Source organism: Strongylocentrotus purpuratus, unplaced genomic scaffold (assembly GCF_000002235.5).
Source record: "Strongylocentrotus purpuratus isolate Spur 01 unplaced genomic scaffold, Spur_5.0 spur5_scaffold_5, whole genome shotgun sequence".
Lineage (NCBI taxonomy): Eukaryota > Metazoa > Echinodermata > Echinoidea > Camarodonta > Strongylocentrotidae > Strongylocentrotus > Strongylocentrotus purpuratus.
Genome location: NW_022145611.1, coordinates 32,742,972 through 32,755,318, shown reverse-complemented (window position 1 = coordinate 32,755,318; position 12,347 = coordinate 32,742,972). Strand labels below are relative to the sequence as shown.

The window sequence follows — 12,347 nt, the reverse complement described above, 5'->3', positions numbered from 1 at the left end:
TTTTTTTCCTTCCCTATTTTATCCTGATTTTCCCGATTTCCCTCTTATTACCTCTATTCTTACCTATTTTTCCCCCAATTTTCCCCCCAATTTTCCCAAGTTTGTCTCAATTTTCTTACTCGAAAGGGGGGAATGTTGTTAGATGCCATTTTTTCCCCGCGAATCGTCTTTTTTTTTTTTTACTCAAGGGGGGCGTGGTTGAGGGGAAAACAAAAAACCTATTTTTTTGTTAGTGCTCACTATCACCCCTGAAACATATATAAATACATATGATTTTCTTGGGCAAAGATTTTTTGTTTCTTTCTTTCTCTTTCTCTCTCTCCTAGAGTAGAAAAGACTTTCTCTTTCTCTCACTCTCTCTAACCCACTCTCTCCAAAAAAAAATATGACGTAAAAGCTCCTGAAAGACTATTAAAATGCATGTACATGTATATCGAGGGTTCAGTGACGCAAAGACGTAACTCCATATTTTGCCAAAATAAGTATTTCATATCAAAATGTTCGGAAAAATGTGGGCTTTCCAAGAAACACAAAGACTTAACTCCACCCAACACCCCATTAAAGTCAATAGCTAGTGAAAGATAGACTTAACTCCTTAAGGTCCAAGTGCTCAGTGACACATAAACCACTTTTTCTCAAAATGGAGTTTCGTCTTTGTGTCACTGACCCCTCGATATGTACTTGATGAAACCTCTTCTTATGGCTTAAACATTGAGGAAGGGACAGTGTCATAGGTTCTCTCAGATTCCTCTTCGTGCATCCTCTTCTTCTGGTTTGATTTGTTGAGTCTATTGTTTGCTGATCAGTCATCAAAGTTTGTTACATCAGTGTCATAGTTTCTCAAAGACTCTACTTGATGCACCCTGTATCTCTGTCTCCACGTGTTGAGGAGGGAACAGTGGATCAATAGCAGAAGCTATGATACCAGCGACTAACTCTGGCAACAGTCTCCTACAAGTGGAAACAAAATACATGTATGAAATATAAGGTAACAAGGGAGCAACATAATCATTGTACACTATGTGAAGGAAAAAAGAACTACATGTACACTGCACTAATTTTCTCTTAATTATAATATGGTTTCTTCTCACATTATAAACATAAAACAATTTGAAACGTATAACTTGAATAAATCCCTAATGCAAACTGACATCTAGCATTCAACAATATCTGATCATAACAAAATGTTTTTATTCTAATTTAAAATCTACTGTCTTTTGTATAAAAAGAAAACCTCAAGAATTCTTAAAGCTGTAATCTATCAAATGATGTAAATACATCAGGGGAGCTGCTAGCACAAGGCGGAAATGGAAATGGAAATGATGAACATGACTTACTGGGCACATGCAGGAGCACTGTTGATTTCTAGAAGCCATACCCTCAGGTCAGTATCCAACATGAAGTCAAATCCATACAGTTGGAAACTGTGGTATGATAGTCCAGCGGTAGACAGCTCCTGCAAGGAAATCAATCATGAAATCACTTTGTATCTAAGCCTTTAATACCTCTTCCAAACCCCTCCCCCCTCCCCTTCCCAGACACGCCCTCACCCTACATGATCACTGCTGTACAGCAGGTCACTATAGCTGGAAACTTACATTTAAAAGGTGTTCTGCTCATATTTGCAGTTTTGCCTTCAAGTCAGCACTCTTCAGAAAGGCAAAGTCATATAGCCTTCAGAAAGAAATTTGTTAAAGTGTGTCTGTACTAGTTTAGCCAGGAAGGATTAGACCTCCATGCAAGGTCACTGACAGATGGTTACCTCATCAAATCAGCTCTCAATTAACATAAGAAAGAGGGATCATGGGGGACCAATGGTTACCGATTAGACATTGTTTGCTATAAAGAGGGCACAAGTAGCTATAAGTAGTGCAGTGGGGCTTTAAAAAACACATGTATCTATTTCCTACCTGATACAAAAATAGTCATATCAAAATAAACACACAATAATAATAAAGAGAAAATTGAATGATAACAAATGACATACCTCTTTTACTGACAAACAGCACGTTCTCACAATATGTCTGATTTGAGGTAAGATCTTTTCTTCTAAGCTCACATTCCAATGTTCTTGTAGAATTCTGTAAAACAAGAGGATAATTCATAATGTAAATAAACATACAACATAGACTCCAACATCAGTGTGTATCAGAGAAATGTAAAACCATTGGGGGATTTAAATTTGCATGTGTGCCACAATCTTCAAGCAGATTGCTGAAATTTCTGTGCTGGTAGTTAATCACTAGGCAAATGGTTCAGTCGCATCTCTATTCTCTAAATTTGAATATATTACAACAATCAATGGTCTATACTTCAAGACCACACCACATTCTACTCACATTTTACAAAAAATTTAATCAGTAATACTGGTTTATTTAAGAAGGATATATATATATCTGTAAAGCGCTTTGAGAGGGCTTTCGGTCCTGAAAAGCGCTATATAAGAACTAGCTATTATTATTATTATTATATATATACCTAGTCCTACTAAATAGTGACAACTTTCACTCTGCACTCTTCTACAGCGGCTACAGATTAAAAATGATACCTGTCAAATGCATCAAAGAACATCTCATTTCCTTCTTCAAACTTTCCAAAGTCCTTGGAGTGGGCCTCCTACACACAAAAGATAACAAACAACACATTAGGAATGGGAAAGAGAGATACATTCAACATGGAAATGAGGATACATTATTGTGGAAGAAATCTGTCAAAGATATTATGTATTATGCTTTATCTATCTACATAATGTCTTTGACAGTAAAGTTTCTTAATCTGTTTTCCTTCCACAAAAATGTATCCTCATTTCCAAGTGGAATGAAATAGATATATTTTTTCTGCAACTACACTTACGGTTTAAAAAAAGAAAAATGGTCCACTTGTTTCAGACTCAAGTATGAAATAATAATAATACAATATTTATAAAGCCAATAAACACAATCTGTTTCTCTATGCGCTATGCACCATCCTTTTTTCATCTCCATATGATTATGAAGAGAGTTCATGAGAGGGATCATTTACATATTCAAGACTAAACAAGGTCAACTTCTTGTCTGTGTGAGAGAGAGAGAGAGAGAGAGAGAGAAGGGGTGGGGGAGGGGGGTAGCAGAAGGAGGGAGGGGTAATTTACTCGGGAGCTATTCATGCTTCCAGTAATTTGTGTAATGCATTTGTAATGTATCAGTAACTGCATTATTCCATTATAAATTAATAGGTGATTAAAATATCTAATTGATAGAATGAGGCATACATCCGTACCTGAATACAATGATTGGTGAGATGAGATACAAGATTAGATATATCCTCTGGTTCATAAGGCTCAGCACATGTTCTCAAAACGCCTTCTTTCATCAGATAAATGTTATATTGATGATCTAGCAACACCCAACATCTGAAATAAAAATTATAAAAGAAGGAATAAATTATTTCTGAATGTTACTCCTCTCTCAATCACTGGTGATGATAGTGACTGTATGATGATGGTGGTGTGATGGTGATAAGAAAGTTAAGATAATAAAAGGGTAAGGATGATATTGATGATAATACTGAGGGTTTGCATCATAATGATATGTGTCTTACCATCTACAAACACTATTTAAACAAAAATACCGGAGCTGTTTCTACTGGTAAGGGTGATCAGGGCGAGAAGAATACAATAAAAAAGCAAAATAAGTTAGAGTATATATGTAGGACAAAAACTTTAAAAAATACAAGAAATTTTATGGTATGATAATGAGTACGACCTTACTTGACCTTACAATGACCTTACCTGATGTCAAACTTTCTGCTGCCTGGTAATAGTAGAGGATTCTCAATATACTTCTGAACAACATGTGCATGAGGATGGGAGTCCACAAATGAGAGAAGTTCATCAGAATTACTGGATATCAAAATACCCTCTCCTATATCAGAGATAAAATCACAAAACAATGGTTGCCGGACTTTCTCAAAGTAAAGATGGAATGGACAACAATATGGCACACAACATGCAAGGAAGGATAAGAAAGAGTTGCAAAATAACTCTCATTGGGAATTCTATGACAACATATCAAAGATTCTGCGTCATCAATTTTTGTCTGGCTATTTTATATGGGCAGGTATGTATATTATTGAATGGGAAGGCAACGGTACATCAAATAAAGCACTGGAAATAGCATACAAATCTGAAGTAACCTAACATCAGATGAGATGCAAGACGAAACTCATTGAATCTTCCAGCTACTTTACTTGACTCTTACAGCTAGAGTTTCATAATTGCAAATTCTAGGCCCCTCTAAAATTCCAAACACAGTACCCTTATATACAGGCTAGGCCTCCAGATATTAATTAAATATTGACCCCCCCCCCCCCCCCCCCCATGAAAACATGTAGTAAATGTGTATCAGGGCCCTCCTTCATCATCATACTCATAGGATCAGAGTGTCATAGAGTTGACACTTTAACAAACCTTTCAATCCAGCTGTTGATTTAGCAATCCAGATATCTCCACTGCCACTTGCTTGCTTGCTTGCATGAGATCTCTTTAGTTCTTCTCTCTGGTCAGGCTTTGGTACTTGGAACGGTTTCTTTCTCAAGGATTCTTCATCCCTCTGCTGAGGCCTGATGATGTAGGTTTCTGGTAACCATAGCGATATATCTTCTCCTGTAGATTCCTGCCAACTACTCAAAGCTGTTACAAGAGCAGTCTTTCTGCTAAGTTTTCCAGATCCTCGGTAGCAGTTCACTAGCTGCAGAATTCCATCATGACCTGAATTATGCGCACATGCAAGAAATGAAAGAAACAATCAATTATGGAAGTGTACTGCATGTGTACATATTCTGGTAATTTGAAAAATAACCTGCTTAGAGATCCATTTGCTTTATTATTAAAATCAATATATGTCATTCTAACTAAACTAAAGCCAACTGGTTGATGTTCATACTACAAAGACATACCTAAGAGTAAGATGTAAGCCAAATAATATATAACTATAATTCTTATAACCCAATCATTACATCATCACTATGCAGCATAAGCAATAGCAACATCATCATCACCAGCAGCGTCATCACCAGCAGCGTCATCACCAGTCACCATCTCCATGCTCCATCAAAATTTCATGGTCCATCAGCTACACTCATCCTCTTCTTCATCTAGCTATAGATGTCTGCAGCAAGCAGATAGCTGAGTTTGTCATGCAGACTTAATTTTAACAATTTTCAACTCAATCCTTTTGAACTAATGTATCAATTTACCTAAGACACCCAATCCTCGGGCTCAAACATAAACACTACAGAGTACAGTCGTACAGACTTACTATACAGCTGTATATAATATAGACCATTTACAAGTACATGTTTAACATTACCCAATCTTCCAAATGGAAACTTCACTGTGTTCCTCTCCCCAATGATCAGATTGGCTTTGACGGTGTCGCCGGTCTTCTGAGTCCAATGTGATCGTCTCGAAATAGTTTCAACTAAAGCGTGATAAACACTACTTTTATCGTCTCGAACAATATATGAAAACATTATACCTTATAAAAAATACACAACAAGTACTTCACCACTGTATGGAATGTAATGTGCTTGTGCGGGCGCGGGAGATCCCCGGATCGGAGTGCCGAATACCGGGGGCGGGTGGGGCTGAAATGACATCAGGCGCCTCGGCCTCGCTACACAGTTTTAGCATACCCCAGCCAGAGAGTTTCCCCAGCCAAAGGGCTGGGGGCTCCGGCGGCAGCATAGCTCGCCGACTTGACTCGACTACTATACTACGCTCATGACCACTAGCACAGCGCATTCGGGATCGGCGGAGAGCAGAGAAGGCGCTAAGCATGGCTGTCCGGCAAATGCAGAGTGTTTCACAACTGTGCTCATTCATAGCTCGAAGTAAGTTTGTGAGAAGTTTTGGTTTACATTTCTAATGTGTTTTTTTAACGTTATTTATTAAATATGGATACATTTTATGGCGGAATACTGCCTAAAAATAGAAGTTACTTAATCAAAAGTTTTACTTCAGACCAACCTATTGCAATTCATGTGATGTTCCTTTTGTTTTTAACTCTAACTTCTAAGTTCTAGTCTACTTCAAAGTTCTACAGGGAAACTCCTCAGGATAAGTCAGGATCATCAGATCATGTAATGCAGAAGAATTAAACTTGTGCTTAGTTGTGGTGCATACTTATTGGTGCATATATATGGAGATGGAATGAGGAAAGAGTGCGTGTGACAGAATGGAATGGAGCTTGCCTGATGGGAGGTGACGCTGCAAAAGTACACTAGATCTAGCACTGTTCTCTTTACGTGTTGACTGTTTCCAATTCCATTTCTGGGCCCTGTTCAGAAACCTATCCAAAATTTGACCTGTAACTCCGGTGTGGAGATACCCTACTAAAATATACCCAACGTAATGTCTCGGATCCTCATTCGGTAGATAACTTCACACAGGCGCGGGCCTGCCCGCAACCCACCATCGGTATGCATGCACTTGTATTGTGCAGTGGTTTGCCGTGAAACCTGTGAAAAAGTGTATACTAATATCAACGTTTATCCGAAAAATACTCCGAAAAATACTCCGAAAAATACTCCAAAAATAACAAGAAAATTGACACGAAACGGGTAATAAAATAACAACTTTTAATTCATGATCTTTATTTGGACATTTAATGAATATTTACTTCATTTTGGGTATGTTTTAGTAGGGTATCTCCACCCTTGAGTTACGGGTCAAATTTTGGATAGGTTTCTGAACAAGCACCCATTTCTGCTTCATGTCTAGTAAGTCTAGTAACCAATAATCAGTAATTTTCATTGTTTTGGTGATTTGCAAAAGAACATACAGTAATTGTCACTGCACTGTCAATTAGTAATTTCTAATTTTTTCTATTGTGTTATGAACAATGTCTAGGATGTCTATCAGTATCCTATTGTTTTCCTTCATGAATTTATCAACACCACTTCAAATGACTCATCTGAAAGGGTTTTCTTGGTCCAGCATTGACTCCATGAACATTCTTATTGTGGGAATTACATTTCCCATTTTAAATATTTACATATTTTCTCATCCTGTTTTCTAAAGGATTGGTGATAGGACCTAATTTATCCAGCCAGACCAGATTGCTATCAACATCACCATGCCAACCAAGAGACGAGAGAATGTTAGTTGCTCCACAAAGCTTCATGGTTCAGAAGAGATACACTAGCTGGTATAATACACGTAAGCTGTCCTTCAATATGTTTACTTTCATGATAAATTCATTTTGGTTAAGTTATTATTTGTTTTTATTATACATGTATGGCATCCCTATGCCTGGTCAATTTTTTTTTGTTTGTTTGGGTCTCTTTTTATTTTCCTTTAAGAGTATGAAGAGAATGGTTTTGGCAAAAATGGCATAAGTTATGTCATAAAACATATAAATGGATAGATGTCACAACCTTTAATAAATCGACTTTGTTTTGTAAATTTTTAGTAACTGCTGATCAGCTATGGAAAGGAATGTTAGCAACTACTGGTAAGGCAGCTAGGAAGGCAAGAGGCAAGAGACCTGCAAGAAGAATGAAGAAGGATCTTAACAGAGGGCAAATGGTTGGAGAAGGTATGTAACTCATTTTACTTTCAATAGTGTAATATGTGTATGATGAGACAAGCCACCCCTCCCTCTTCCCCAAGTTAGTATATGAGTAATAATATAATTTGTAATTTAAATAATGTGGCCACATTTTAAATTTTATTCAGATTAATTTTGAATGTTTATATCACTGTGTCAAAATGTTGCAAGGAGAAATTCAGTTGGAATGAAATGATACTATTCTGTAACTTGGTATAAACAGGTAGAGCTCAGATTGCCTGGCCAGGCCTGAATGCACCTGTAGTTCAGGGTAAAGAAGTCTTAACAATTCAGAAGAAACTACCTGATCCAGAGAAAGAAGAGAGATTACGTCTGATGAGAGAGCAGTGGGATAAGAAGAGGAAGCGTACTGTACCACCAGAAGAGAGAGGTTGGACATCTAAGAGCTGGGGTGGAAGAACATTAGGACCCCCTGATCCTATCCCTGGAGGTATGTCAAAATCACCCTATTCCAATAATGTGCTATTAGAAGAAATTAATTTCTCTACCCGCCTTTATATCAAACACTTGATGAAGCTGCTGTAAAAGAGAATTCATTTATCTACATTTGCATTGATCATCCCAACAGTGTGTTATGAAAATGAATACCAGTATTCTATTTACATATGTATGAAATACTCTAAATAGTATGGTATGGAAAAGGAATTGATCTTTTACATGTATTTAAAAGAATGATTTTAAGTATTTTATGCATTTCTTACTTATTGCAGAGAACTTTGAAGGCTTTGATTCTCGTGTGATCCATGTGAGGAGAGTATTTAATATGACAGGTTCAGTTGGTAGAAAGAGATCTATGTCAGCTCTGGTTGTTGTTGGCAATGGAAATGGAGCAATAGGTAAGAATCTTCTGCATATTAACCTATTTTCTAAGTATAATATTTGTATGTAAAAAGAAGTTGATGGCAAAGCATTTTATTTCCAATGGGATAATTTTTATAGTAATTAATGGTTGCATTTGATTTTAATGGGACCAACTAACTAGTTCAGTGATTGGGGTCAATTTAGCCATAATTCTTGTGGTCAATTACCACCTTCAGGCATCCCAGAGTTAATTTAAGGTACCCGGGACATGTATATTAAACAGAACAGAGGTTATTTTTAAACAGTACAGCAATTGAAAACTTAAACATAAATCAGAAACATACCAAAATATGTTTAAACTCTCCCTTAGATTTATCATTTGATTTATTTTGGAGAAGCAGTAGCAAGGTGTTGTGATGGATGCTTTTTCTCATTATAACCAGGTTATGCTCTTGGTAAGGCACCAGGTGTGATAGCTGCACTGAGAAAGGCTAAAAACAAAGCTGCAACAAATCTTCACTACATTGAACGCTATGATGACCACACAAGTAAGAAGAGAGTCATAAATTGTTATTGTTGTTGTTGTGTTTGTCTCCCACTCCGGGAATGGGGGGACCGCATGCATGTTAAAAAAAATGTCTGGTAAAGGGGTACTTTTCACGCAGCAAAGTCCGGCTTTCAACACACACAAAAATCGGCCCGTATTGACTTTACACACCGGACTTAGGGGGTGTTTTTGAAAGGAGGGAACATGCATACATGTACCCTGAATAATGGGGGGGGGGGGGGGGGTTGTCTTTACTTTCATAATACATAGATAACAATATTGAAATGAGAAAGTTCATTCTGAGATCAATCTGTCAACCATAAAATGCAGCAAGGATTCTTATATGGATTATACAATGTAAGTTTGAGGTTTTTTCGACCATAGCATAAAAATTTGTTCCTGAGTGATGCAAGTTTCTCATCACTTTTATGTATGTTCTTCTTTCCAGTCTATCATGATATAGAGACAAATTTCGAGGTTACAAGAATTCGAATGAGAAAGCAGAACAAAGGTATGTATGGTATCACTGTCAGTTGAATTGAATTCTGGAGAAAAAACTCATTGTGTGAGTTATCATTTGTGTTTGAGAAACAATCTTTTTAAGATACAACTTCGGAGTAAACGGACATGATGATGCCTAGAGAAAGAAATTGACATATGAAGAAATACAGGATTTACTGTTCAACAAGAAGGAATAGAGTTTGAGTTAAATGTATGAGAGGAGAATATTGATGTACATGAAAAGAAAAAGAACCTACATTACCAGAAAAAGGTAGAGAAACAATGCGGAAAAGAGTACAGTTAGCTCTGCACAAGTCACATCTGTTGTGATCGCAGAAAAATAGTTCAACTTAGGAAGTGTTTACACATTTTTTGTTGTTGTAATGATTTAGGGGAAATATGACTTGTGTGACTTGAGTTAAGAAGAGTTAACTGTACTACATAAAGATGAGAATGATCAAGAACAAGATATGAAATATTAAAAGTATTTGCCATGTCATTGCAGGGTATGGTTTGAGGTGCCATCGTGTTATGAAGGAGATATGTAGATTAGCTGGGATTAAGGATCTCTATGCCAGAGTGTATGGTTCCGTCAACCCTATCAATCTAACCAAAGCTGCTATCAATGGTTTTGTAAACCAGGTAGGTATTCTGTCAATGTAAGATGTATACACCAATCTGTGGTGTTAACACCAGGGTGTATGATTCAAACATCCCTATTAATCTTACCAAAGCTGCTATCAATGGTTTTGTAAACCAGGTAGGTGTTCTGTCAATGTAAGATGTATACACCAATGTATAGTGTTATTACCAGAGTGTATGGCTCCATCACCGACCCATTCAACCCAACTAGAGCCGTTTTCTATGATGTAGTTACAGGTGAACGATGTGGGAACTGCAGCTCCCTTCAGCCCCTGCCTTGAAGTATAATGTTATTGTTTTCATTCGGTTTAAGATGGCGCTTTAACCTAATTGACAATGACAGTACGGTATACGATACTACCAATTCAACCAACTTTATTTGATATGTCCTTCTACCTGGTGACTTAAGCTTCCCAAAAAAGCCTAAATATTTCACATTAAATTGATCCCTTTATATTTTATTATTTATTTCTCTTTTAAGGAAACTCATCAACAGATAGCAGATAGGAAAGGTCTCCATGTTGTTGAGGTGCGTCCAGAGCGGGGGAGTCTTCCCATCGTAGTAGCGTCACCAAAGAACAAAGATACAAGGACAGACGTGGACGAAGAGCCTTGGGATAAAGAGCTCCCTCTAGAATGGAAAGAAGAGAAGCCTAGGAAGTTTGAGAACAATTTCATTCGTGAAGGAACTATGATATTCTAGAGGATTTCAAAGATGTTTTGGATTTTGGTGGCAAGAGAACACGAGGACAGTTGTTAATTTTGGGGTTTTGGGGCCCTGAATCCACAAAGGAGGTTTTTAAACCATGGTCATGCGTTTCCAAGCTGGAAAAAGTTTGGCAATGAGAAAATTCAACACCATTCATTTTGAAGCTCGACTTATGATTATGATGTAGAAATAATTGTCCAGGATTTTAGAAAAAGGTGAAACAATATCATTGAACTCACAACGACTTAATTTGATAATATTCTGCATGTACTTTTACCTTTGTGAAAGAGGGTTCCTGCATGTGCGACCTTTTACAGTTCAATTCAATTTATACCAGTATATGTTCAGGTTTATTGCAGTCATATTCAACCCATGGGACCGTGAGGAAAAGCAATTGTAATTGCATTATGACTAGATTTCTAAATATGTTTCGCATGGATATGATGTATCGATGTCTGATAAAACGAAAATGCATGTAGTAAACTACCGGTAGTAATCTTATTTTTGTAATCATATTCCTGAATCTGTTTCAATGTTCATTTTGTGAAAGAATGACATTGAAATGGAAACATGCTGGCACATGGTTCACAACCCATACAGGTCAATCCTGTGATAACGAAGTCATGTTGAAATGTTCTGCTTTAATAATCGTCCTTATGATATTAGTTCTTCCTAAATATAAAAGAACAAGAATTGCATTATATTGGCTTTATGACTACCGGTATGCAATAAGAAATCAAAGAATGTTATGAATTGTTTTAAGACTTGTCATCACTTTGGATCTATGGTAACTTGTACTACAGCGCCCAGGTTATCAGGGCACGGATCTGTTCAGCCAGATGGCTTGGATAGGGTATAAAATAATAAGATTACATGTATTCACCATGTGAAGGTGTTGAGTTGTCTCTGCTGTGTGTAAACTGTCAATTAAATTATTTCAAATCCCTTCTTGGTTAGGAGGTAGAAGCATTGGTTTGCAAACACAGGAGCCCCTTCTTATTAAGAGTTGCAATTGATTCAAATTGATCACAACTTGAAATTTATCCCAACTCCTATTTCTTAAGTACGCAGTTTCTATTAATTTTAAGTTGTGATTGATTCAAATCAATCACAACTCTTTTACAAAGTGGTAAAAAAAAATCCATATATTGTTTCCTTAACAAGTTACATAAAACATTTATATTAAAATTCAGAATCCTTCCAGAGTTCTAGTAATGAAACTTTTCTGAAAGAAATCAATATATGAACATTTCTTGATCATGTTGTCAATATCAATTAACTTCTGATATGTCATGGCTTTGGTGGAACATACATGTACATACAATATTATGCACACACTAAAAAGAACATCCCGATATATAATATTTTGTATGGTAGTCTTAGAAGTCACATTTCCCTTATTTAGTTATTTTTTCCTGTGAAACTGACAAATATTGTTAACATTGCATTATTACATTAAAACTACTTTATAACTACATTACATGTCTTTGAATTCTTTTGCGTATGTTACTCATTGTCTTCACTAGTACTCTAATTC

At 36.6% G+C, this 12,347-nt stretch overlaps 2 protein-coding genes across 2 annotated transcripts; one reads left to right on the top strand and one right to left on the bottom strand.

Moving 5' to 3' along the window:
* Positions 1 to 294: 294 nt before the first annotated feature.
* On the bottom strand, positions 295 to 5,531 carry LOC582881 (tubulin--tyrosine ligase-like). The gene is made up of 8 exons (XM_782818.5): positions 5,349 to 5,531; positions 4,448 to 4,747; positions 3,770 to 3,902; positions 3,259 to 3,391; positions 2,549 to 2,616; positions 1,988 to 2,081; positions 1,338 to 1,456; positions 295 to 951 (listed from the first exon to the last, which is right to left on the bottom strand). The coding sequence occupies exons 1-8, from the start codon at positions 5,509 to 5,511 to the stop codon at positions 831 to 833; spliced, it is 1,131 nt and encodes a 376-aa protein (XP_787911.4). The 5' UTR covers positions 5,512 to 5,531; the 3' UTR covers positions 295 to 830.
* Positions 5,532 to 5,748: 217 nt separating this feature from the next.
* LOC583862 (28S ribosomal protein S5, mitochondrial) lies at positions 5,749 to 12,290 on the top strand. The gene is made up of 9 exons (XM_783755.5): positions 5,749 to 5,871; positions 7,061 to 7,198; positions 7,452 to 7,577; positions 7,813 to 8,040; positions 8,321 to 8,446; positions 8,855 to 8,959; positions 9,407 to 9,469; positions 9,965 to 10,101; positions 10,583 to 12,290. Exons 1-9 carry the CDS (start codon positions 5,817 to 5,819, stop codon positions 10,802 to 10,804), a joined length of 1,200 nt encoding a protein of 399 aa, XP_788848.4. The 5' UTR covers positions 5,749 to 5,816; the 3' UTR covers positions 10,805 to 12,290.
* The last annotated feature ends 57 nt before the right edge of the window (positions 12,291 to 12,347 follow it).